General features: G+C 42.8%; 2 protein-coding genes and 1 long non-coding RNA gene across 3 annotated transcripts; 1 reads left to right on the top strand and 2 right to left on the bottom strand.

The window, feature by feature from the left end:
- The first annotated feature begins 4428 nt into the window (after window positions 1–4428).
- On the top strand, window positions 4429–8129 carry LOC308095310. Its single transcript, XR_013934056.1, has 3 exons — window positions 4429–5129; window positions 5363–5408; window positions 6802–8129. It is a non-coding gene; the product is annotated as an uncharacterized lncRNA (long non-coding RNA).
- Window positions 8130–10034: 1905 nt separating this feature from the next.
- Window positions 10035–12516, bottom strand: LOC308095282 (histidine--tRNA ligase-like). The gene has a single exon (XM_080442281.1). The coding sequence runs from the start codon at window positions 12492–12494 to the stop codon at window positions 10902–10904; it is 1593 nt and encodes a 530-aa protein (XP_080298407.1). The 5' UTR covers window positions 12495–12516; the 3' UTR covers window positions 10035–10901.
- Window positions 12517–20045: 7529 nt separating this feature from the next.
- marcksl1b (MARCKS-like 1b) lies at window positions 20046–22919 on the bottom strand. The gene is made up of 2 exons (XM_080441411.1): window positions 22627–22919; window positions 20046–21488 (listed from the first exon to the last, which is right to left on the bottom strand). The coding sequence occupies exons 1-2, from the start codon at window positions 22711–22713 to the stop codon at window positions 20943–20945; spliced, it is 633 nt and encodes a 210-aa protein (XP_080297537.1). The 5' UTR covers window positions 22714–22919; the 3' UTR covers window positions 20046–20942.
- Window positions 22920–27489: the final 4570 nt, after the last annotated feature.

Raw genomic sequence — 27489 nt, 5'->3', positions numbered from 1 at the left:
AGAGGAAGGCATGGTGTTGGTGCAATGAGCATCTTTCCTGTGTTGCTGATGGTCTGGTCAGTTACTGGACTATCTCTCTCTTTCAACCTTCCTGGACAAAGTCAAAGGTGTAACTGACATATGGAGCCATTTCTCCTCAGGTATTTATAAGAGGCTCAGACCAATCACAGCACAAGGTTCCATCTCCAAAAAAGGACATTGTACACTAACTTTTTCCTCTTCATCCACTAACCGTTGCCATGGGAGTGACGTGCACGCGCAGTTCATGATTGGACGTTAGCTGCACGGCGCGCGCATCTCTAAACAGTGCTAATGTTAGCAACAAGCTAACAGCTGACGGTACGATCGCTGCTACCAGGAGGATATTATCTGCTGTTCTTGTTCTCTTTTACATTTAAACGTTCCTTTTACATTTAAACAGCTTGGGTTGATTCGTCCATCAACGTTAAGGTGGGCCAGCCAGAGAATATGTAAGGCTTTATTTATGATCCGTCGGACTCGTACGACGGTGTCGCAGTCTCCAGAAGTAAACACACCTTCATTGGAAACTAAATGGCCTTGAGACAGGTGAGGATGTGATGTTTAGTTTATTTAATGAACACACAAGCGTTGATATAATGTACGCACAGTGCGTCCGTCTTCACCAAACGTAGTCACACAGCTCTGTTATGCTAACGAGCACAGGACGTTTGCTGAACCAGAGACAATGAGGGCAACATGTGTTTCTGTTGTACAGTTTGTCAGCTACATTTGATGATAAATTGTCTTCACTGATGACACACACTATCATCAAATGTGTCTCAGTGATGTCACCCTTTCACCTCGTCAGAAACAGCCTGCCCAGCACACTTAAATTAAATAGCAGATCTACAACCTCACAAGATGCTATGCAGCCAGCCATTGTGAGCTTTTAGATCTGCTATTTTCAAATGGCCGAAATGTATATATAAAGTGGTTCTTTTGTATCAAATCAAAATCTACAAAGTAATTAAAGTTCTCAAATAATTGAAGTGGAATAAAAGTACAATATTTGCCTCGATATAGATATAGTGGCGTTGAAGTAAAAGTACTGAAAATGGGAAATACTCCAGTAAAGTAAAAGTACCTCAAAATTGTACTTGAGTAACTGAATACATGTACTTAGTTACTTAACACCACTGCCCCCATGTGTGTCCCTGATTGAGAGACTGGTTCTTCCACCTGGGCAGTGGGCACCAAGCTGTGGTGCATGATGCATCTGAGTTAAAGACTGTCAGAGTATTTCATATGTGCTGCTCAATTCAATTGATGGATTATTGTCTCCAGTTCGTTTGCTGCCTTGTGCTCTGATCCTGCTTGAGTTTCTGTTTTTGAGAGCATTTATTTATATGTTTGACATTTGCACTGTGAGGTGTACCTGTGTTTTCAGGAGTTTTCAGTTTGCCAAATGCTTTTGTATTAAGAGTGTTTTCTGCATTTTGGGTCCTACCATCCATCCCCGGATCTCGGGTGTGAGCGTGACAGATTGTATTCATTTACAGAGTAAACCTAATTCATGATAGGCATTTTATGGAGGAGATCTCTGATGGTTAAGTCAAAGAATGGGACCCGCACACCGTCTGGAACTTGCAAAAAAAATAAATAGCTCTTTGTTTCGGTCGTTAGACCTTCATCAGGACAGACTATACAGAACACATCAACCACCAAACATTTTAAAGGCTACACCTCCAAAGTGAAGGTCATCGGACATGCAGCCCATTGGCTGCACCCGCAATCTCAGACCTAAAGCCACTCCCACCACCATCATATTAAAGCAACACCAATCCCATTCACAAAATACATTTTTTTCTGGGTCAAGGCAACACTAATTATGGCTCTGAATAGCAGAGGAAAAGGCCTGTACATGTCATCGGGCCAGGTCTTCAATATCTATAAAGAAAGAGATAATATTAGTGGACCCAATAATAATAAAAAGACACACAGTGAGAATAAAGGTAAAAATAAACGAATCAAGCACAAAACTCCAACAAATTAAAAACACAGGTCTATTACATTGCTAGTCCATCCAAATAACGCATGACTAATCACAGCATAACATTAAGTACAAATTCATCATTTAAGCCTTTTGGGGCCAATGTTTGGAGTGTGAAGATGCAGTAGGCTTCTCTTCTCTTTAGGAGAAGGTCTATATCACCACCCCTAGGTGGCATCTTGATCTGTTCTATCCCCTGGAATCTAAAAGAGGATATGTCATGTTTAGCATCATTGAAATGAATAGCCACAGGATATTCGTGATCATTCCTGCGTATTGAGCTTTTGTGCTCACTGATGCGTTGTTTTAATTTACGGGTAGTTTTGCCAACATATGCTAGGCCACAAGGGCACTGAATCATGTAGATTACATGGGTGCTATCACAGGTGATGATACTTCTAATAGGGAACTTTTTTCCGGTGTGTGGATGTCTAAAGTGCGTTAGTTTGGTTGTGTTATTACACTGCGCACAATGACCACAATGATAATTTCCATTTGGTAAGGGGCAAAGAAGTGTTTGGATGGACTGTGCTGGTTTATTTTGTGCAAAATAGGCATTGACAAGGTTGTCTCGGAGATTGCGGTCACGTTTAAAAACAAACAGAGGAGGATCACGAAAGGCAGTGGTTAATTCAGGGTCTGACTGTAAAATGTGCCAGTGTTTTTTGAAAACTGCTTTAATGGCTTGCGAGTGAGGGGAATAAGTTGTAATACAAGTAACTGAACATTTCTTTTTGTTTTTGTTCTTGTTACTGGTGGTGAGCAGTTCAGAACGAGGTTTTTGGAGCCCTGTATTGTAGGCTTCAGGCTTGGTCCACCCAAGTGGTGGGGTAGCCTCGCTCCACAAACCTATCTCGCATCTCTGAGACTTTCTCAGTGAAATCTTCTGTAGAATGACAAACCCGTCTTAGTCTATAAAATTGGCTCTTGGGAAGGCCCCTTTTTTGTGGTGTAGGGTGAAAACTCGTGGCCAAAAGGAGTGTGTTTCTATCAGTCTCCTTCCTGTATAGTGTAGTGAATAGATCTCCATTGCCTTTCATGACCCACATATTTAGAAAATGTACTTTCTCTGTGCTGTGGTCCATTGTAAATTGTAAATTACAGTCAAAACTATGATAGGCATTTTAAAAAGTGTGGCAGATGTTTTGATCTAAAAGGTGACTTGATTTTCAGTGGCTTAAGAGTGATTTTGTTGGAGTTTACTTTGGAACAGAAGATGCTTGCTGTGTCAATAAAGGCTGGGTATGTGATAATATAATGGTTCTGGTTCTTGTGCTCTTTGCTATTGGTTCCTTGTATTGTTATACTATAGGTGCATCGATACATAATGTACATGTGGCGTTCTTGCATAATGCATACATAAACCCATACTCCATTAAGTATTTTACCTGTATGTGTCCTATGTTTCAGCTGTCGGACAAGGTGAGAGAGGGTGGCTCTTATGCCGTAAAAGATTTTGGCTGCAAAAATGACTCAATCCTGTTCAACAAGAACACAATGTTCTTTAAAGCAGCTGTCATTGCCACGACCTCTGCGGTGGAGGCAGAAGCCCACGCCCTCCTGTACCCCCGGTCGACCGCCATCCATTTGGGGGACAAGACACTTGGGCAACTGGTATCTGTTGCCGAGGTGATCACATAGCTCAGTTCCCAAGTGTCAAGTACCGCATTCCACAGTAAAAAAACGCAACATTTGCATTATTGGCTTATTTTAAAAGACGTGTTTTTCCATGTAGTAGCTATACATGGAAAAACACGTCTTTTAAAATAAGCCAATAATGCAAATGCACCAACATCCAGAGGGTCTTGGAGGATGTTTCTTTGAGGAACCTGACCCTGGAACAGGTAAGATGTTTTAATTTTGCACCGGTACAGATAGTTAAACATCTTTAATGTTAAATCAAAAATTATAACAGCCACATGCTCAAATGTTGAACTTGTTTTGTGTTTCTACAAAACGATACAGATGGTATATATATTGTAATTTGAAGGAACCAAAAGGCAATAACTCTGCCTTTGGTTATGGCGCTTGGGAAGAAGCTTGGGCTGTTAACTAATGTATATATTTTTTCTATGTCTTACAGAAGGCAGGCGCAGCACAAACACAAATGGTCAGCGTGTTTCAGCCAAGGAGAAATGCTGCAAGTCCTATTGGAAGATGGCAGAATCCTTACTGTTTCCAAGGACTTGTGGCTCCAACGTAGGAGAAGACCTGCCCCACACGCCAGATGTAGACCTGAATGGAACTGTAATTCAAAATGTATATCCAGACGCCCCCATGTCTATTATGGTGTTAATTTTTTCTGCAGGCCCTTGGACCCCAACAGTGGGCTGATTGATGGCACTCTGTGTCTTCGATCAGCCTCGCTACCATTGGTTACCTCAAATAGGTACTGTATACTTATAGACAACATGGGAAACCTGCATTCAGTGTTGATGATGGTCTGAGGACCGAACGTCCACCCTCTATCTCACTTAATTTCACCATGTAACTTTTTTCACTTTTTTAAATAAGATATTATTTTGCATCCAAAGAGCCTCAATCTAAGTGTTTCAGTGCGCAAGCCTTTTTGTTGTTTTCAGACTGTGGACATGTAACTCAAAATAAATCACAGTACCTCCAATGTTGGCTGTAGGCTTGCTGCTGCTCCAGGCAGTGTCATTGTCTATACACAGCATTGGCTCAATATAAGAGAGGACGGCCGGACGGGGTGCAAAGCATAGTCTCTGCCACGCCTTCGGCCTAGCGGCGACAACTTTCATATTCCCAATGCCCATTACAAGTAAGTGTTGAGGTGTTTCAAACACTATAAAAAAGAAGCTAAAGTGAATTGAACAGGACACATTGGGCAAGCTGATTAGGAAACATTCTTAATGCTAGGATTTATATCCTCCTTTCTTTTTGTCTCCTGCCGTTGTCACCTCATCTCCTCATTGTTGCCCGTCCTCAGCTTTTCTCCTATCCTTGTTTAAGAGACATCTACACTACATGGAGGTCAGGAGCCTTGGCAATAGTGATCCTGCCCTTTCAACCACCCATGTTGAGAGGTTGGAGACCGTGGAGGACTTGCGAGAGACGAGTAACACCTCAATGACACAGACAACCTTTTGATACCCTGGTAGGATTTACAAGAGAGTCTGGAAGTAATGATTAGTATAGTAATACACAGTAATACAGTGCACTCGTTCCCCATGATGTCTGTTGATGGGTAAATGCATCGGTTGCTCCAGTGCAGTCATAGGGAGCCTGAATACACTGTACTTTGAGTGATTTGTATAGCAATGAAGTACACTAATATTCTTCTGGGGTATGTCAGTGAATTTTTGTTTTGTTATGGACTCTTTCCAACAGGTGCTGCAGCTTTCCTGAATTGGGAAGGATGGGAAGTCCTTGACCGGTATGTTTGAACATATAGGTGTGTTTGTGAAGGTTTTTGTGTTAGTCGTATTGGTGGTTATTAGTTCATTAAGTTTCACTTTTTTTTTCACTAAAATATTTTTCATAACACATCCACCGCCAGAGGTTAATCTCATAATGTACTCACCAGTGCCAAGGTGTTTTTGTTGTTTTTTTCATGTCGCCATAGATCTTGTTAAAATCCTTAAGATTGAGCCGTGAACGGTCTGTTTACATCCGCGAGATCTCCCTGTATCTCCCAGTGAAAACCACGTGTCAAACGGGGCATCCATGTTTGAGTTAGAGCGGATTACGTTAAACAGTGAAATGCGAGGAGAAAAAACTACAGGAAGAGAATTGAGTTTCAGTTTCGTCTGTAGAATGGGAGCGGGCGTGATCGTCGAAACCGGATCCCAAATAATTCTATTTCCTGTCATCAAACCGGAAACGGAAGTGGATCAAAAAAATTCCGAAAGTGCACCCGGACCGCGCATGCGCGAAAAGACCGCAGCCCGTAGGACTACGGGCTCGGCGCTTAACCGTTGGATTTAACGGCCCGTAGAACTACGGGCCCGGCGGTAAAGGTGTTAAAAGGTTAAAGCACTATATTCTGATTGTAATCATTGCTATAGAGTGTTTGCTCACTAACGGGTCTCTCCCTGTCTCTCCAGCTCTTTAATAAACAGAAAATACATTTTCAGGGAGGTGACAAAACTTCAGCCAAACAGGAGAGAGTACCCATTTATCAGCTTAATATTTATAGTGTTCCAGTTCCAATTTTGTCTGCTCATTTCTTTGTGTTATCACTTCCAATTTCAATTGTTTAATCTGTATCCTGACTGAGTTCTCTATCCTGATTGGATAAAATTGGTATCCCGTCCTGAAAATGCAGTTTCTGTTTAATAAAGAGCTGGAGAGACATAGAGACTCCTGTTACTGAACAAACACTCTATAGCAATGAGTACTATCAAAATATAGAGCTATTTAACACTTATTTTAACCAAAGAATATCACTTACCCTACCTTTTTAAATCGGGAGCGGTTCTCATGTAAGAGCTTGTGATTATTGGATCCGAAGCTCGCTTTTCAGATCTTCAAAATTACAGAGGAGACTTGGCAGTTAATTGTGGATGGGCCTGTCATGATTTCTTATTAACCGTGTTGAAATTGTCGTTATTTCTCCATTTCTATCTGGTTCCGTTCTTCTGTTTTTTCACCTGTCACCAATTAATAGATTTATTTAGGGGGGAATTCATTTTTTGTATTATTACTTATTACAAGTAGCAGCATGTAATTTCACCTGACTTTCAATGACCATATAAAGCATATGTGCAAAACCGCCTTCTATCATCTCAAAAACATGTCCAAACTCCGCCCCCTTCTAAACCTTTCAGACGCAGAGAAGCTTGTCCATGCCTTTATCTCTTCTAAACTGGACTACTGCAACGCACTCTTCATTTGGATCCCTGGCAAGAGTATTCAGAAGCTGCCATACATCCAGAACAGTGCTGCTAGGATCCTAATGAGAGTCTGTGAGCATGAACACATAACACCCATCCTGTCCTCATTGCACTGGCTCCCTGTCTCAGCCAGGATCGACTACAAGCCAAGTCCTGCTAATTACCCATAAATGTATAAAGAGACATTCCCCTCCCTACCTACAAAAACTCATTACGTCACAAACCTCCACCCGCTCCCTCAGATCTGCGAACAGATTCCTCCTCCAGGTCCCCCAGTACCAAGCTCTGTACCATGGGGGGCTAGGCCTTCTGCTCGGCTGCACCGCGCCTGTGGAACAGCCTTCCCTGACCCTGGACTCTTAAGACAGGCCTAAAAACCTTTCTATTTAGGAAGGCCTTTTCGTGTTAAATTGTTGTGTAGTTTATGTCAGCAACATCCTTGATCCTGCTTGACTTTTTTAAATCAGTTTTTAATCTTCTGTGATTTATGTTTTTAATATGTTTTAAGTTGCTTTATTTATTTACATACCCCCCCATCCTATATAAACCCATTATTTTGAATTAAGCATACTTAACAGTCTGGGGTACACACAAAAGCTAGAGTAGATGTTAAAATGACCCCATAAGTGTTTTAAAGTGAAATACCCCATTAACCCTGAGACGAGCTCCAATTTGAAGAAGTGTGGAGGAATCAACCCACAAGTGAGCATATGTTTGCGTAAACCTTTGGACTTTGGTAATGCTGCTCAGATTTTCTAAAAGCGCTCTAAAATGAGACATGCAGTTAATTTCTTTTCAACCTCTGACAATTTGTAGGGTTTATATGTTCTGGAAACTATGAAGTTGAACTTTTATCTCTACTTGTTTTTTCCCCTCTACACCTAATCTCTTTGCCAGAAATAGCCATTCTACAAGCTGCTTGTATACACTATTTTAGCAGAATGTTTGTCTAATATGACATGCCCAGAATAGGGATGCAGATAATGTTCAAATGGATAAAAGATATCATGGGGCAAGAATATGTTCATTTGAGCAGTGTTAAAAGCATAACTTTCCAGTTGTGTGTGTGTGTGTGTGTGTGTGTGTGTGTGTGTGTGTGTATATAGGGGTGTCATTTGGAAATAAGTAGTGGCATATTGATAAAAGGAATAATTGTTGAATTTAACAAGAGATACAACCACGGACCACCCAAATCATGTTTTATGTTTTCAAATACTAACTATGCTCTATTAAGTGTTGCAAGTCCAATTGGACATATACAGTATACCATCTGTTACTATACAATTTAACCACTTAAAGGGATACTTCACTTTCGGGCCGGGGACACATTTAAAAAAATATTAAAAATAAATGAAAAAAGTTATGGAAAATTCATGGCCCCCTCACACATTAGTAGGACACTGCGTGTCGTGAGGGGGCCATGAATTTTCCATAACTTTTTTCATTTATTTTTAATATTTTTTTTAAATGTGTCCCTGGCCCGAAAGTGAAGTATCCCTTTAAGCTCTATAGATGTAGTTTATTTTAGTTTATTTTCTCCCCCATATAAAGTTAATTATTCTTTTTTGTTTTCTCCTCCCCAAGTAAAGCGTCTTTGGGTACTTGGGTAAAAGCGCTATGTAAATCTGAGATACTACTATGATTATTATTATTATATACTTTGTTGTATAATGAACAGTGAAAGCATTGTGATAGCATTGCAACACTTAATGTGCCACATTACAGTACATTTTGGGTTTTATTTTTAAACAAACATTAAATTCCTCAATGCCTTAGATTAAAGAGTACATTTACTGTACATCAGTAGATACTACTTCATACTACCTTCTGATGGTTATGGATACAGACATTGTATCTTTATTGTATTTTCTCCTGACATTTCTGTAGTGTAACCAGTGGAGAAAGGGAAACCCAAGGAAAGTATTTGTACCTTCAGAGATAGTGGTGGGATTTTTTGTGTGTATTGTTTGTAGTGCAATTCATAACTGAACCATGTATTCATCATCACCAGTAGAAATTAATAATCGAACCTTTAACACCATTAGGCATTTTTAACCCCTTTACTGAGTGTATAGGGTTTTAACCACTTAAACCACTTAAACCCTCTATACCTTGTTTACCTTGTTTACCAGGGTGACCCCCATGGGGCCTATACTTGGGCCCTCTTCATGACATGCCCAGAATAGTGACGCTAGGGTTCAGAGATACTGCTTTGTTTGAAATAAATTGAACAAAATGCAAATGTTGTCGTCTTTCTTTGTTTTTTATTCACCAGATACAAAACTATATCAAACAATATAATGAACAATATTTACAGTTTACAATTAATTATGACAGCATGTGGCAATTTATTGGACGGGGAACCATATGTGGTAGTCTAAAGCATTATGGAGAAATGCCACGTGCACGGCAGAAAAGTTCCAGGTACTGCAGCCTCTCTTGCAGCTGCTTCTTGTCTGCCTCCAGCGCATTGACGCGGCTCTCAAGAGACTTCTCATACGCCTTTTTCCTCTCTCGGGAGATTTTGGCATGTCCTTTGTTCTTCTCCAGGCGGAGTTCCCTAATGCGCTCGTAGTCCATGACAGGCTTCTGGCGACTCTTGGCCTTCTGAGGAAGACTTGACACATTGACCATCTGAGGAAGATGCGTGTTGACCATCTTCATCCCCTGAGGAAGACCTGAGCTGGGCCTGTTGACAGTAGCCATCTGAGGAAGGCCGGGGCTGGGTGCGGTGGTTGTGACCATCATCGTTCCTTGAAGAGGACATGAGCCAGGGCCGTCCATGGTTGCCATCTGAGGAACACCTGGAACATGGCTGTGCATGTTGGTGGTCATCTGAGGCAGGTGCGCGGTGGTGCTGTCCATCATTGTTGAGCCGGGGGAAAGCAGTTCATATAAGGCATTCATTGACTGGTCTTCATGTTCATTGTCTCTTGAGGCAGCTTCCAGTGTCATGTAACTGGGTTCCATGTCATACTGCAAGGGTGCTATATGCTGCAGCTGCATCCTATCAAGAGTGGTGTACACAGGCACAGAGTATTGTTCTGTGCTGGTCTGGTAAACCTGTGGAAAAATGGATGATCCTGATGCAAGGACATGATATGACTGGAACTGCTGCTCTGTCTTCTCTGCATTCATCATCATTGTGGGAGGAAGGTGTGGTGTTGGTTTGAACTTTTTATTTTTGTGATGACATTAACAAGCAGGTACTGAATCTGAAATGACAGTAATCTGTTATGAGTGTTTGTTGCAGAGAGACTTCCTGGATATAAACCACAACAGGCTCTGCCATCAGTTAAACAATTTTGAATAAATATACAAGTTTGGCTTTACCACTGACTGCTTTGTCTTACATGTATATACTGTATGCTTGAACTTTTTTTTGTGTTCAGGACATCTCCTTGAAAGTAGCAAACCATCTTCACATTCTCGGTTGCTTTCAATGCAGTTGGCTTGCTGGTGTCCTAAAAGGCTAGATGGGTATAATGCCAATACATAAGCCAACCACTCCATACAATGCTGGCTCTACGCATGACAGTAGTTCCCCTTTTCCTGTTCCGGTCAGTTCCTCATAGCTTAATTGGACTGGCTCAGCAGCAGATATTAACAGGATTCACAAAAAGGTGTTCTGTGTTTTAATCTTGCGGAGCCAATCAAATGAAGCCATGACTGACCTGAATTGGGAATGTCACCTTCTGGAAAAAGGAACTACAGGCATACGCAGAGCCTATAGTGTGCGTCTAATGTATGGAGAAGTTGCATCCAGGACAGTGATATTTTTTTCAATATGCTTTGTCCAAGAAGTTAAGGAACTGTATTATTGAGAACAAGAACTGTTAATGGGTCCTGTAGGATTCTTCTGTGTAATGTATGTGGACCAATCGTCCAAGAAGTTAAAGAACTATTGTTGAGAACAAGAACTGTTAAGAACAAGAACTGTTTAGAACTGTATTGGGTCCTTAGGATTCTTCTGTGTAATGTGTGTGGACCAATCGGGTGAAGCGGAGCAGCTGTTGTTGGGTAGAGCAGAGGGACTAGACCTCTGAGGTCCTTCTCCTGATCTCGGCTATTAGATCTCCTCTTGGTATGTCAACCTCCTCTCTGAGGGAAACAGTGCGGAGTTTGACCACTCCGTCTCTCAGTTCCTGTTCTCCCAGGATGGCCACCAGGGGGACCCCCGTCGCCTCCGCGTACTGCAGCTGGTTCAGCATCTTGGGGTTCTTTTTGTACATCGTCTCTGCCTTGATGCCGGCGTTCCAGAGCTCGGCGGTGAGTTTTAGCCTCTCCTCCAGTAGGTTCTTCTGTGCTGAGGCGACCATGATCTGCGTTTCCGTGGTACGCACAAATCCCTTAGCCTTGGCCTCCATGATGGAGAAGATCCTCTCGATGCCGATGCTGACCCCGACGCAGGGCACCTTTCTGCCCTTGGGGTCAAACATGCCCACCAGGCCGTCGTAGCGGCCGCCTCCGGCCACGCTGCCCACGCTCACCGCCTCGTCTCCTCCTCCTCCGGCGGCGGCGGCGCCGTTCTGAGCGGCGTCATCTGCGGGCGGCAGCGCCACGCCCCCCGCCTGGCTCAGTATGGCCTCGTAAATGACGCCCGTGTAGTAGTCCAGACCCCTGGCCAGGCTGAGGTCGAACACCACCTTGTCCGTGACCTGGAAAAGCTCCAGGTAGCTGAAGAGCTGCCTCATGTCACTGAGGCCGGCACACGCCGCTGGGCTCTTGCTCATCTTCGGGTCTTGGAGCAGGCGCTCTGCCAGGTCCATACCGCCCTGCATGCTCACATACTCCCCGATCTGGTCAGCTATGTCCTCTGACAGCCCCTTCTCTTTGACCATCTCCTCCTTCACCTCGTCCCAGGACATCTTGTCTAACTTGTCGACCGTTGAACAGATTGTTCGGAATTTGTCATCTGGCACGCCACACACGGCGAACATTCCATCCAGAATACGCCGGTCATTCACCTTGATCCGGAAGTCTCCCAGGTCTAATTCACTGAGGATTTCGTGAACGATCTTCAGGCACTCGGCATCGGGGATCATGGGATCATACTGACCTGCTATGTCAAAATCGCATTGGTAGAACTCCCTGTAGCGGCCCCGGGTCATGGCTGGGTTGTCACGGCGGTAGACCTTGGCGATGTGATAGCGCTTGATGTTGGTAACCTTGTTCATGGCCAGGTAGCGAGCAAATGGTACAGTGAGGTCATATCTGAGGGACAGCAGCTCTCCTCCTTGGTCCTTGAGGTCATAGATGAGCTTAGAGTCCTCGCCATACTTGCCCGTCAACGTCTCCTTCAATTCAAAGACGGGCGTGTCGATGGTCTCGGCACCGTGGCGTTTGAAGCAGCTGATTATGGTGTTGAACACCTTCTCTCTGATGGCCATCTGCTTGGGCGTGTAGTCCCTCGTCCCCTTTGGTGTTTTAAGGACAAACTGGTGTTTGCCATCATCACCGCCAAGCTGCAGCTTCAGCTGCAGTAACCTGGATACTTCCTCATCGATCTGCTCTTTGCTCGCCTTCTCTGCCTTCAGTTTGCGAACCACCTCGCCTTGCGCTTTAATGGCCTCTTGAATCTCTATTTTATTGTCTGCCATTATTATTGTGTGTCGTTTCATCAGCATGTGCGACCGGTTAACACGAACACTAGCCAAGGCTCGAAGGTGTGGTGTTGGTGCAATGAGCATCTTTACTGTGTTGCTGATGGTCTGGTCAGTTACTGGACTCTATCTCTCTCTTTCAACCTTCCTGGACAAAGTCAAAGGTGTAACTGACATATGGAGCCATTTTCCTCAGGTATTTATAAGGGGCTCAGACCAATCACAGCACAAGGTTCCAACTCCAAAAAAGGACATTGTACACAAACTTTTTTTTCTTCATCCACTAACCGTTGCTATGGGACTGGGAGTGACGCGCGCGAAGTTCCTGATTGGACGCGCATCTTTTTTTATGCTACTTTCCAGCCGTAACGGTGCTAATGTTAGCAATAAGCTAACAGCTGACGGTACACCGCAGTTCATGATTGGACGTTATCTGCACGACGCGCGCATCTCTAAACAGTGCTAATGTTAGCAACAAGCTAACAGCTGACGGTACACCGCTGCCACCTGGAGGATATTATCTGCTGTTTTTGTTCTCTTTTACATTTAAACAGCTTGGATTCATTCGTCCATCGACGTGAAAGTGGGCCAGAGAATATGTAAGGCTTTATTTATGCTCCGTCGTACGACGGTGTCGCTTGTCAACAAACTAAGTAAAAGTACTGAAAATTGGATTACTCCAGTAAAGTAAGAATAACAACAACAAAAAATGACTGAAGTAAGTACATTACTTGAGTATTTAGTTACTTTACACTTTTTTAGCTGAGCTCTGGTCCACGCTATATGGACCAGCCATGGTTCACATGACGCTTGTACGACAGTCCTGTTTCAGGGCTAGGACCAGAGTAGCCCTGAAACATGACTGTCATACCATGACAGTCATGGTGCCGAGTCCCCCTGGTCTAAAGTTGTGTTCGATTTTTTCACATTGCCATCTCTCACATAAATATAAACGTTCAGATTTCAAATATAAAGTGCTTACCACCGAGCCACGGATGTTACAAGGCGATGCGGACCGCGATGATTACCCGTATCTCCCGTATTGTTCAATAAAAAGCATTTTAATCCCATCGCCGGCCATTTTCTTTTTTTGTTTTTTTTTGTTTTGTAATGTATCAGAGTGCAATACACCTCCCAACCATTAGTGTCGCATGGTTGAAAGTATCGGAGACAATTTGGAGAAAATGGCCGGCGATGGGATTAAAATGCTTTTTATTGAACAATACGGGAGATACGGGTACTCATCGCGGTCCGCATCGCCTTGTAACATCCGTGGCTCGGTGGTAAGCACTTTATATTTGAAATCTGAACGTTTATGTTTATGTGAGAGATGGCAATGTGAAAAAATCGAACACAACTTTAGACCAGGGGGACTCGGCACCATGACGCTTGTATACAAGCGTCATATCATGTGAACCATGGCTAGGACCAGAGATACTGTAAGTCAGTTTGTCCACTCCAGACAGACAGCATCATTATTCGCACAGCTCTGTTATGCTAACTGTCAGAGGTTCGCTAAAATACACAATGAGTGCATTTGTTTCTGTTGTTTGTCAGTTATTTGATATCAATTGTCTTCAGCGATGTCACATTTTCACTTGCATTGTTATTTTTGAACACTTGGTGGCGTCATTAGATCATGGGCAGGAAGCATACAGGTCGAGTGGGCACCTAAACATTGTGGGCACCTCAATGTTAAATTGTTAATTTCTTTCCAAAATGATATAAAAACTAATCAAAATGTATGCTTTGGAAAATGTCCAGAAATAATGTCATGATTTGAACGTGTGTGTGTGTGTGTGTGTGTGTGTGTGTGTGTGTGCGTGTGCGTGCGTGCGTATCTAAAAAAAAAATGTCAAAATGTATTTTTTTTTACATGCATCATGGTTGGGTTTTAAACGGGGGCCCTTGACTACCAGGTTGGCAGCCTTGGCCCTTGAGGCTCATTGACAAAATTACAAAATTACTAAAATAAATATATGCTAACACTCAAATGTAGTTCCCTATACAGTACAAAGGTCCCTCCTATATGGCCGTAACAGGGCCCCCGGCCCTCCTATTGGCCCTTTTAGACTGCAAACAAGACTCTACAGGTACTTTCTTGACCCAGAAATGCCTTACTTTGCAGAGAGCTCTGTATGCGTCTGCGACTTATATTTCCTGACACCTTTTTTACTCCACATTTTAGCTGTCAGTTGTTTTATCTACATATTTCAACTGAACAATTAGTCTTTAACTATCAGATGCCTTGATCATAAGCTAGTTAACATTTTAAAGCACATTGTCCTTGTCAAATAAACTGTTAAAGTAAATGTAGATAAATAATAATTACACCATCAAAAGGATTTAGAGTGATGTCCAAGTATTTAACGTTTTAAATGCACATGGTCCTTAATGCATTGTTAAAATAAACATACGTAGATGTCTGTCTACAGATGGCTTACTTGAAAGCATGGCATCAAAGAAATGTTTCACAATACAGTGATGACAATCTGATAGATTAGGTAACTATTTGAATGAATAATTATAATACAATGCAATACATTCATAAGGTTATCCATTATTTGGAGACTAATGATGTCTTCAGTATACACACATTATGAAAGTAGTTTCATTTCTGTGTTTCAGATTAAGAAAATTCAGCCTTGTCAGCCCGGTCAAGTGTCCTGGTGGATCTCAGGGCAGGGAAAAGTCTACACCCAGTGAGTATTCATGCATTAAAACAGTCAGCTATTAGTTTAACAATCAGCCGTGTTCAGACTGTGGACATGTACATTGTTGCTCTGGAATGCCCTACCCTCGGACCTTAGGTTAGCAGAGTCAGTGTCCTCTTTTAAATCTCTTTTGAAAACACATTTGTATATAAAGTGTTTTTCCTAAGGATTGTTTTTTGGACTGATTTTAAATGCCGTCTATTTTATTTTATTTTATGTTTTTATGTTTTTGTTTATGTTTTCTTATGTTTTCTTATTTTATTCTTTCTCTTGCTGATGTTTGCGGTTTTTAATCATGTATGTAAAGCACTTTGTAACTTTGTTTGGAAAAGCGCTATACAAATAAAATTCATTCATTCATTCATGTAACCCAAAATAAATCACAGTAAATCCAGTGATGGCCGTAGGCTTGAGCTGCTCCAGGCACAGTGTCATGTATATGTACAACACAACATTGGCTCAACAGTCATACAGTCATGTTCCCAATGCCCATGACAAGCAAGTGTTGGGGTGTTTCAAACATTATAAAAATAGAAGCCAATCTGAATTGAACAGGACACACTGGGCAAGCTGATGAATACTATAATTTATAACCTCCTTTCTCGTTGTCTCCTCTCCTGTCCTTGTCACCTCATCTCCTCTCATTGTCCCCTGTCCTCTCATCTTCTCTCCTATCCTTGTCTCCTCTCCTCATCTTCTTTCCTGTACTCAAACAAACTAATAGACATCTCTACACTATGGAGGTCAGAAGCCTTGGCAATAGTGATCCTGCCCTTTCAGCCACCCATGTTGAGAGGTTGGAGACCTGGAGTACATGGCGAGAGAATTTTGATACCCTGGTAGGATTTACAAGAGAGTCTGGAAGTAATGATTTATGATTAGTATAACACAGTAATACAGTGTACTTGTTCCCCATGATGTCTGTTAATGGGTAAATGCATTGGTTGCCCCAGTGCAGTCATGGGGAGCCTGTGTACACTGTACTGTGTGATTTGTATAGCAACGAAGAAATACGCTAATATTCTTCTGGGGTATGTCAGTGAATCTTTGTTTTGTTCTGGACTCTTTCCAACAGGTGCTGCAGCTTTCCTGAATTGGGAAGGATGTCCACAAAGTCCTTGACCGGTATGTTTCAACATATGGATTAAACTTTATGTGTTGTTTGGGTCTATGGGACCGTTTCTTTCTTTTCAAGGGGCAAGCATACTGCACATACATATCTTTTCATATTGTATTACAAAAAGGACAAACAAAATGTACATATTATGGGACCGTTTCAATGTTAACTATGAGGAAAGTAAAATTATACCGTTTATACATTTTCTGGGTGAGGACCACCAGATCTTTCTGGCTTAAGCCCATGTTAAACGTTATTCCTACATAATGTCCAACGGGTAAAATAATGTTACAGTTTTTGGATGATATATTTTACATACAAATATGAAAAGATGCAACTGATGACGTGATCCATGATCCAACCACAAGATTCAGAGTGAGGGCACATGCAGGAGACTCACAGGAAAAAAAAACTTTAAATAACGTTTTTGTGAAGGTGTGTTTGTGTTAGTCGTATTGTTGCTTATTAGTTAATTGTTAAGTTTCACCTTTTGTCTCCGCCAGAGGTGGAGAGTATGTTTTCGTTCTTGTCCTTCCGTGTGTCCCCCCGTCTCAGCCAAGCTAACATTGGTCAAGCTAACATTGGTCAAGCTTAACGTGACACGTGACAATATTGTTGTCACCAATGCTCTGATTGGCTAGCGAGACGCATGATGACATAGAAACCTATAAATAGCAAATGTGCTTCAAAAAATCATTTATATTTTTTTAAGTGAGCTTCCATCAGCCAAGCTAACATTGGTCAAGTGACACGTGACAATATGTAATATAAATAGGTAAGACAGGATTAATCAGGAACAGTACTGGCGGAGACCTGTGCTCCGAGGAGCACATTTTCTAGTGTTTGAATTGTTATTGAAAAAGGTTTGCCTGATTAAAGAAAGCAGCCATCTTTTAAATTCATGTTATTTTACAGTGACACAGCCATGCTGTAGTACCTGTTGAATTGGGAGGGGTTCTCATGTAAGAGCTTGTGCTTATTGGATTCAGAGCTCATGCTTCACTCCTATTTGTGGGAGGTAAAACTGCAGACTGAAAACTCACCTCTTCAGACTCCACCTTAGCCCATAACACCTGACATAGTTATGACGACTATGTAGACCTACCATGGTCATTTGTTCTCATGTTTTTGTTACTTTGGCTTGTTTTTTCTTGACCACAATGTTAAAAAATTTAGATAGCAGGTTATTTAGACAGATGCTAGCTTCATTCATTGTTTACCTGGTTTAGACTGATGCTAGGCTCTTGGTTTAATCGTGATCCTAGTTTACTGAGGCACGCTACTGTCTCTGCATTTGAGGTACGCGTTTACCTTGCTCTGGTTAAGAGCGTCTGCTAAATGCATACATTGTAAATGACCTCATTGTCAACAGCATTTGGCATATTTCAAGTCGCTTTTCGCTTAAAGGCGCTTAAAAATGACAGATGAGACTTGACAGTTATTGTGGATGACATGCCTGTCATGTTGTCATAACCATGTTGAAATTTACGTAATTTCTCCATTTCTATCCGTTTCTGTTCTTTCTCTTTTTTTTTCACCTACCCTAGTTACCAATTGGGAAAATTCCTACAAGCTGACATGGTGTTGCATCTTGTAGATCAGTTATTTTTGATAAGCATTGCAACACATCCTACTATGAAGGATAAATGGTGCTTTACATTAAACGACCACAGGGTGGCAGTAGATGCTCCTTTCCGTTTACAGACCCTGTTGTGGCCAAAGGAGAGATGGAATATCAGAAGTGGAAAAACAGTCAAGAAAGACAACAAATCTCGTCTGTTTGGCATAGAATCAAGAGTGATGCATTCAAATAATCATACAAATAATAATAATTCACTGAATCACCTGACTGTTAAAAGAAAGATAGAAAGATAGACTACATACCCATACACCCATAGTTTAACTGCACAAAGTGAGACATGGATGGCATTTGCAGTTTAGATTTTAAAATAACAGTTTTTCTCCAGTTAAAGCCTATTACTGCAATACATGCATTTTTCAGCTTTCAAAACTGCACCTGCTGCAAGGGAGCAAAATATGCGTATCAACATGGGGGCTACAGCTTTGTTTAAATAATTCATTATTGTTTGAAGCCTATGTCTATATATAGCCCCCATCTCAACTCATCATATCACCATGTGAACTAGGTCATTTCAACCAGATCAGGACTGTACTGTACTACTATGTTAGGTTGGGACTCACTAAACCAATGGTAGAGAGAGGTTCCTCTTGGCTTAAAATGGATGCAATGCTGTCACATGTGGAACAACTATCCTGAAGGTATGGGCATACCACCCTGAGATGACATCAGGGCCATGAGGCTAATGGAGGACCTATTAACCACTTAAACCCTGTATACTTAGGTTGACTGGGGTCCCCTAGGGCTCTATTCTAGATCTGCTCCATCAGCACTTGAATCTTTTTGACGTAAATAGCAGATCTACTAACCCACGACGCGTCGGAACGCATTGTAAGCTTGTAAATCTGCTGTTTTTTCGCCAAATGTTCGCCCCCCCAGGATAGGAACGCTAGGGTTCATGTGGTTAAAGAACCATAGGTCATTGGATGTCACATGGTGGCGTGTCACACTTTGGTGTGTTTCCTCCTACCAGTGATCATCTGATTAGAGTCATGATGTTTTTACAGGAGTGTGATGTGTGACTAGCTGTTTATGCCCTTTGTAATCACATTTTCAACTAAATCAATGTTTTGTAGTCCACAGTAGTTTTCTTCTTGTGTAAGCTGGCCTTTAGTCTTTTTGTGAAAGATCATTTTGTGTTGAAGATCCCGATCTTTGTTCAATGCTGGAGTTAATACCACCCCAATGACAGGAGATTACTGTACATTAAATGAATTGATAGTTGACGACTATGTCTTCAACAGTGGCATTTCAAATCGATATAACTGTTCTATTCCCTCAGGCTTTGGAAGATAGGACAAGATTGTAGCTTTTATACAGTAATATTGCCATTAAACACTTAAAGTGGTTAACTGTAATATGCATCTTATTACGCATGCAATGTCATACATAGTAAGGCCAAGACACAAGTATTAGTGTGACTGGAGAAACCCCTTCTGTGTATAACTTACCGCCATAAGACTAAAGAGTTGTAAATAATTGTAATGTTTCTATCCTGTTCAGTTATGCACCAACCTCACCCAGTGGTGTAATCATAACTGGCAATAAAACATAATTTTCATTCTGAAACTTCTACTGTATATGCTGCAGGGGTGCAACCTCACCCTGTGGTGTTATGTGTATTCATAACTGGCAATAAAACATAATTCTCATTCTGAAACTTCTACTGTATATGCTGCAGGGGTGCAACAGTTAATCAAACTAATTGATTTAATCGATTATAACATATATATTTTTAACTATCAGATCTACAAGCTCACAACGCTGCGCATCGGAGAGTGTAAGCTTGTAGATCGGCTATTCTTGTGCAACACCATTGTACGACTATGTATAAAATAGGGCTTAGGTGGTTAATCAGACTAAATGATGTAGTCGATTTAAAAAAACGATTCTCTCTCTATATATACAGTGTATGTGTATGTGTATATACATACTTTTTTATGATAAACAATGCAATTATACTATAGAATAATTTCTAAGAAGATAATTGATTTTGCAGCCCTAATATGCTATATAGGCTCACCACACGGAAGTACAGTAGTCCCACGTATTGCAGTATCTGAAATTGAATGCAAATAACCATTGATGACTCATGAAAGGGCAGGTAACCAACATTTATTTACCATTATCAACTTTACAATAAAACCAGTAACATTGGTCAACATTAGCAAAATAAAGAACAGAAATCAATCCAATGTATTTACAGAGACAAAGCGGATTCAGACTCACACATGACAGATAAACAACTCTGCTTCATTTTCAAACCGCAACAGTGAACATAGCAAGCTCAAGTGTTCTTTTTCTTGTATTTTCTTTTTTAATAGTAAGATAAAAATCATAGTCGTCAATTTTTTTCTTTTCTTTAAACAAACAAGACATAGCTTCTCTGAATCTTTTGACATGGTTCTCTATAATACACCACAAAATACTTCAAATTTGGGTTAAAATATAGGAATGTAAAAAGTTGGCAAGTGTCTTAATTTCTGTTTCTATTTTGCTTTTCTTCCGTTTTGTGTCGTTTGTTTAACAGTCCTTTCAAGTGGTGGTGGTGTCCAACTGTAGTACCCTAATCTCGCTTCATTCCTTCACGAGGAGACGTCATGAGCAGTAGATGTTTGGGGAGAAGATGCTTTGATTCCATTCAACCATCCATTCATTCATCCATACATCCATCCTTCACGGTGTCATTTGCTCGCAGCCCGGCCATTTAAATCCATTTCTCCACGTATAGCGACCAACACACATAGCCTAATTCTCAAGTCGGGGTCCTGATATCGACCAGTAAACCAGGGAAGTGATCTAGTGAATAGTCTGTCGTCTTGTTAACCATGACGAAAGTGGCACGTCGAAGGAGTCTTTCACATACATGTGTATATATTTACATATACATATATCCATACATATGTATACATATACACATATATATAAATATATATATATACTCTTAGATTTCTCTCTCTCTTGAAAAACAGTTCACACAGTTCATTGTGAGGAAGGTACAATCACTCCTTCTTTTCGGAGGGAGCGACGGTCGTGCTGCTCTCCTCCGTGGGTTTCGTGGCCTCGGCGGCCGGAGCAGGGGCCTCCTCCTTGGGGGCCTCCTCCTTAGCCGGCGCCTCCTCCGCCTTTGGGGCCTCGGCCGCAGCAGCCTCTTCCTTCACCTCCTCCTTCTTCTCCTCCTCCACCACCTTCTCCTCCGCAGGGGCAGCGGCGGCGGCTCCGTTCTCGGCCGGTTTCTCCTCGGCGGTGGCGGCAGCGGGGGCCTCCTCCTTAACGGCCTCGCCGCCCTTCTTGCTCTTTTTCAGGTTCAACTTGAAGTTGAAGGACTTCTTGAGGGAGAACTTCTTCTTCTTCTTCTTTGGGGTCTCCTTGGCTGCGGCTTCGCCCTCGGGCTTGGCCGCCTCGCCGTCGGCAGCAGGCGCCGGTTCGATGGCGTCGCTGCCCGCACCTGCCTCGGGCTCCTTGGCTGCCTCCGCAGAGCCATTGGTCGCAGCTGTGTCCCCATCCTTCGCAGACACGTCCCCATTGGTCTTCACATGACCATTTTCCTAGAAAATATAGAAATAGAAATAGAAAAATTAGTCTTTTAGCCTAATTAATTATTTATTTATTATTTTAAAACATGCCGTTTTGGATAGTCAATAGAAAATACAGTGTTGGTTCGAAATGATTCACAACCGTCATCAAATGCAAAAGAAAAACGGTTTCATCCGCTGAAAGCATCGTCGTGTGTTCATTAATTAGGCACCGTGTCGCCTGGTGAAGCTCACAGGCGACGCCTTGTAATACCGCAATCAGACGACAGGCGGCGATCGCACCACACCGACCACATACATCAGAGACAACCAGACAGACGGATCATCCCTCAACAAAGAGAAAGGCTGAATCTCATCGATTAAATGGAGAAAGCAAAACCCCACTCGCAACCGAATTTCACGAAAATCAACCGCATTTTTACTTCTAAACTTCACACTTAAATTGTGAATGACCTTTCGTCGTTAAATGATGGAAAATCTTCACTTAAAACGGTCCATCAGTTGGAAGCCGGCTCTGTCTGGAGTTGCCAAGATTTTTTGGGGTGCGGCGACAATCAACAGCAGACTACCTACACTTTCTGTCACCAGATGCACTACATCCATTTAGAAAGTACATTAACACAATAAAACAACCAATAGAAAATTGTGACTATTTTAGGAGGAGTTCGCTTTTTAGTGTGTGTGTGTGTGTGTGTGTGTGTGTGTGTGTGTGTGTGTGTGTGTGTGTGTGTGTGTGTGTGTGTGTGTAGGCTATAGCCTACGTGCAGCCTGTTGTCCTCAAACTGCCCCCCTCCCCCTTCATGGATCGCGTTGATTGAAAGGGGGCTTTGGGCAGATAAACCCACCCTAGCTACAACGATGAACCTCGGCGATAAGAAGAAAGAAAATATAATAACGTTCAGCATATTTAATAACGTTTTTTTTTTTTTACATCCAATATTTTGGTTTTGTTCCTCCTTCATTTGACAGACGCACAAAGTGTGATCCTGTGCCAAACAACCACCACCAGCGAGCTGAGTGAAAATGTTGCCGGCAGTCAGAATAAAACGTGTCTTTTTCATCTAGATTTGTGTAACGCAAAATGCAATCTTTTTTAGCCGTCTCTGTGCGCGCCTCGAACAAGAAGAGATAGTGGAGCCATCGATCATACCTGTCCGTTGGTTTTGACAGCTGCAGCATCAGCTCCGGCAGCGTTCGCCTCGACTTCTACTCCTCCCTTGGATGCGTGAGAACCCATTGTTTCTAGATGTGTTTTTTTTTCTCCGTAAAGTAAATTAAAAAGAAAAACTAAAAAAAGTGGTTTATGGTTAATCCAACAACTTCCAGGTCGACTTATGCATCCACCGGTGGAATGAATGAGAAATGTAAGCTTTTTCTTGGTTCTTCTAATAGTGGCTACTATTCCCACTGCGCTCCTGTTGTAGTTCAACCTGTCGCCGTGGTAGACAGAGATCCTCTAAATTCAACACTGGTTGAACGCTGGAAGATAGACCAAGTCCACGGTGCCGCCCGTGGGCGTGGTCTACCTAGTTCTGTCCAATCGCCTCCAAAGGTCTGATTTAGCTCCGCCCTCCAGAAGACCCCCAGCATTCTCTCATCACCCAGAACATGCTAAGTCCAGGCCAGGGGCCAGCTGACTGAGAGTAGCAGCAAAAATGGACCAAGTTTACTCACACAATGGAGAATGAGAGTTTAATCACTAATTATTCATTGTGTTTTGTGGCGTTCTTGGGGCAAACAGGGGCACATTTTTTTGACATCTGAAAAGAAGTGCAAGTCTGTTCATGTGTTGTGTGACAAGGCCTGTTGCTCACTTCCGCCTGTCAACAACATACCATACAAAAATTCCAATGTGATAATCACGCAACATTCTATCTGATTCTGTCCTCATCCTCAAAAACACCCCACTCCAGTTAGTTGTTGAAGGAAAGAAAAAGATACAACTGTGGAATATGACAGGAATGCACTTCAATGTGCTGCGTCGCAAATTGATCTTTTCTGTGACCAATCAACTCTTAATAGATTGTGAAAGAGTTGAAGTTATGTTGGAATGCATGTCTCTGTTCTTTAATTTATGCTGGAATGCATGTCTATGTTCTTTAATTGATGTTAGAGTCGTCAGCGACTTAGCTTAGAAGTTACATTTCTCGGCTCCTACAGCAGCTCCCCTGTAATGTATTACAATGTGTTCAGGTTACTCTAGGTCAGTTGTTCTCAAAGTGGGGTGCTTGGAGGGGGTTCCAGCAGGTCCCCAGCAAAATTAAGACAAATCTGGATTTCACTTCACTATTATTTCACTGGCTAGAGGTTAGCCCAATAGAAGTTGAACTACCTATGTTATCTACTATATGGGGTCCGTGGCCTATTACTTATCAATTTGGACGTCCGGCCTTGACATGAAAAAGTTTGTGAAGCGCTGCAGTGTTGCCTTTCCCCTGAAACACGGCCATTTAATACTGGAATCACACAGATGGCACAACATTTTCACACACACACACACACACACACACACACACACACACACACACACACACACTCTGTATCACGCTCTATCTATCTGACTGGCCTTGTAAATGTCATAATAATGTGTCCACTGTGTACTGTGGAATGCCTGGCACGTCGGCCCTCTCCCGGTTCTTCACGGCTCCTCAAGCCGTCTTCCTCCGCTGAATGGGGGGCTTCTTCAGCCCGGGCCTGAGGTAACCAGCCCCGGGGAGGGGGCATTTGGTGAAGGCAAGGAATGGCATCATGAGAAGCTTTCACAGATGGATTCAAATCAGCTGTGCCTTTGTTCCGTTTCCTTGAAACCGTCGGCGGCGTGCGGCGGTAATGACGAAGGGAGTCGAGTATGATGACGACACACGCACACGGACCCACCTCATCACCACCGCGCCCGACCCCTCCCTCTTTGTGTGTGTGTGTGTGTGTGCGATAGTGTGTGATAGCATGTTCATAAAAGAGAAGCATTGTCATGGGACCAGTGAGCGTCAGGGGGTGAAAGGCACAGAAAAGCAATCCTACACACACACACACACACACACACACACACACACACACACACACACACACACACACACACACACACACACACACACACACACACACACACACACACACACACACGTCACGCATGCATACAGAGGGGGCAAAGAAGGCATCAGCTGTGACAGACTTCATCATAGATGTGTAGGGACTGAGGAGGGGTGAGGAGGGGGGGGGGGTGGAATGCAGGGAGGAGGAGGAGGGGAGTTTTCTGATCTGTATGATAAAGGAACAAGGGCCTTAAGACTGAAAAGTGTGTGTGTGTCATTCAGAAACGTTTAGGTCCTGCATTCCTGGTGCGAATAGAGAAGTGACATGCTGATAGCTGACTGATAGGTTTAGGTGTGGCTGGTCGGGGGAGGGGTGCATGGTTAGGCCCCGGGGCCGTCAAACAGCCGTTGAGCCCCTCCAGTAGGGATGCATTCTTGGTTTGCAAGGTGTAGTGAGAGTGGGGGGTGAAGTCAATGTAATTATGGATGTACTTTTTTCTTTTCTTTTTTGGAAGGTTTTTTCGGAATTTAGGCATGGAGCGGGAGATGGCAGTGTTACATTTCTGGGAGAGCTCAGATGGTGGTGTAAAGCCTTATTCATACTTTGTTGGAATAGCCGACCTACCAGCCAACCAACCAGCCTACAAGGTGTCGCGGATGTGACACGTGGGCTTGTAGGTCTACTATTTTCAACACGCGACACAATTGTGTGACAGCATAAATGAGGCTTTAGAGGAGGTCTTGTTGGGATGAGGCGGGAGGGAGGGAGGTTGGCAAAATTTGTGGAAGAATAAAAAGGAGCAGGGTGAGTCGAAGAACACAAAACCTTTTCTTTTAAGACCGGTATGCATTTGAGACGATTAGGCCATTGTTGACCCTTCATAGCCACAACCTTTTAGGCCATTTCAGTATCCCACATACTCTTTATGTAGTGCAACAGTTTTGCTTGCCAAAAAATAACTGGCAAGCATTGCCACACGTTGTTAGCTTGAAAATCTATTATTTTCAGTAGTCAACACGCTTTTGCGATGTTGTAAATTACATGAACCCTAGAGTCCCTATTCTGGGCAAACATTTGGTGAAAAAGGGGTAACCATACAAGCTCACTACGCGATTAGTTGTGAGCTTGTAGGGCAAAGAGATTCGGTGTAGAGATTGAAAAAGGAGCGGACCGCGTATATAGACCCCCGGGGGACTCTGTACAACAAGTATAGGGTGTAAGTGGTTAAGCATATCGCCATCTGATTTCTTCGTTTGTAACCCTTTGTGCTCTTTTAAATTCCTTTCACTACCTCTCTCTGTAATGTGTTTACAGTCACGTCGACAGACCACAATCCCTCAGGGAGTTCCGGGGGTGTGCCCTGCCCCTGTGACCCCACCTCACACAACCTTTGATCACATGACCTGAGGGTCAACTCCTGAGGCTCATCATATGCCCCCGTTCAGCCTGTGATAAGAATACAGAGTGTCTCTCTGAATTCTGTTTCCCCGCCTCTCTCTCTCTTCCTCGAATCTGCGGAGGTCATAGCTAGTTTTCTTGCTAGTCACCAGATTTCTACGCCTCTCTGAGGCTCAATATGGTCCTTCCGCCACCTCTCTCTCTCCCTCCTTCTCTCTCTCACTCTCTCTCTCTCTGTTTGAAGTCAATGACTCTTTGTGTATGTATTTCTTGGTGTTAGGCCTGCATACAGAAGGAGAGTTTGGTCCTCTCTAAAGGGCCCATTGTCCTTTGCCTTATCACCCTATGGATGAGTATCACAAGTCCGACTGGAGGGACAGAGAGGAGGTGCTGTAGAACTGGGTGGCTGGAGATGGAGAGAAGGGGGGGGGGGGGAGTCGGACGGACAGACAGACAGACCGGCAGACAGGGTAAGAGAGAGTAACAGGACTATAGAATAAGGGAGAAAATAACGGGATGTTAAAAACAGTGGTTCTCAAACTTTATAATTTCAAGGACCCCCATTACTCTGAGAGTGTACAATTGGATCCGAATGGACCCGACCATTTTGGTTCCATTTGTACAGAGTTGCAGATCTGTAAAGGGTCAATGTGGACATTTATAGACCTGCGTTATCAGAAAATAATATTTACATTAAGCAGCAATACAGCACTTGCTCTGGATTATACATCAGACATTTTAATCAAAGCCTGAGGCAGTGGACAATATTTCCTGTAAGTTGCTCAGTCAAGCGCGTTGGCAGTGGTTTCCTTGTGGAGAGACAATAGGTAGCATATGGTCTGCCGCCTGAGCTGACAGATGTCCGACCCGAGACAAATAGAGAGCACAGAAAAATAATCATGACTTTAGCTTTGAGCAGTCGAGGCAGCCAAGGGGTTAAAGGTCAGAGTTGGGGGCAAACAGCAGTGGCAGGATGGTGGAGGACAGTTGCACATAGACGCCACTAAATAGGTCACATGAACATCTTGTCTAGAGCGGCTGAGAGAAGCACTCCGACTTAAAGTTAAACCATTAAAATTGTGAAAGCATCTGTGTCATTTTAGATTTTTCTTTTTTTAAAGTTCATTTGGGAGGGACAGTACATATTAATGAACACCACACATACAATGCAATGTAAATACGCCAAATACGGCAAGAATGCTAATTTCCATCCCCATATAGAAAACAAGCAACATTACAAAAAGAGCACATATAAACATTACTAAGAGGGTACAAACAGAAGAGAAAGAAGCAACAGTTAAAGGCCTAGTTTTTATCTACAACCTGCATTTTAGCTATACATATACAGCAACATAAGTTTCAGAAAACTCTTAGGATTTAGAACAGTGGTTTAGGTTCTCAAAAATAGCAGCTCACAGCACGGCACTCTTCTGGGGGGTTCCTGGCACGAAACATTTTCAGATGGGGGGGGGGTTGGGGTCGTGGCCAAATACATACATTTTGGGGGTCCGTCCTTGGTGTCCAGGGTCTGTGGACACTGGACAGTTGAGCAACCTGCCTACCGGTGACACCATTGGTGGGG

This window comes from Gymnoscopelus braueri (genome assembly GCF_963280865.1).
Source record: "Gymnoscopelus braueri genome assembly, chromosome: 11".
NCBI lineage: Eukaryota > Metazoa > Chordata > Actinopteri > Myctophiformes > Myctophidae > Gymnoscopelus > Gymnoscopelus braueri.
This window is presented reverse-complemented; position numbering and strand designations above follow the sequence as displayed.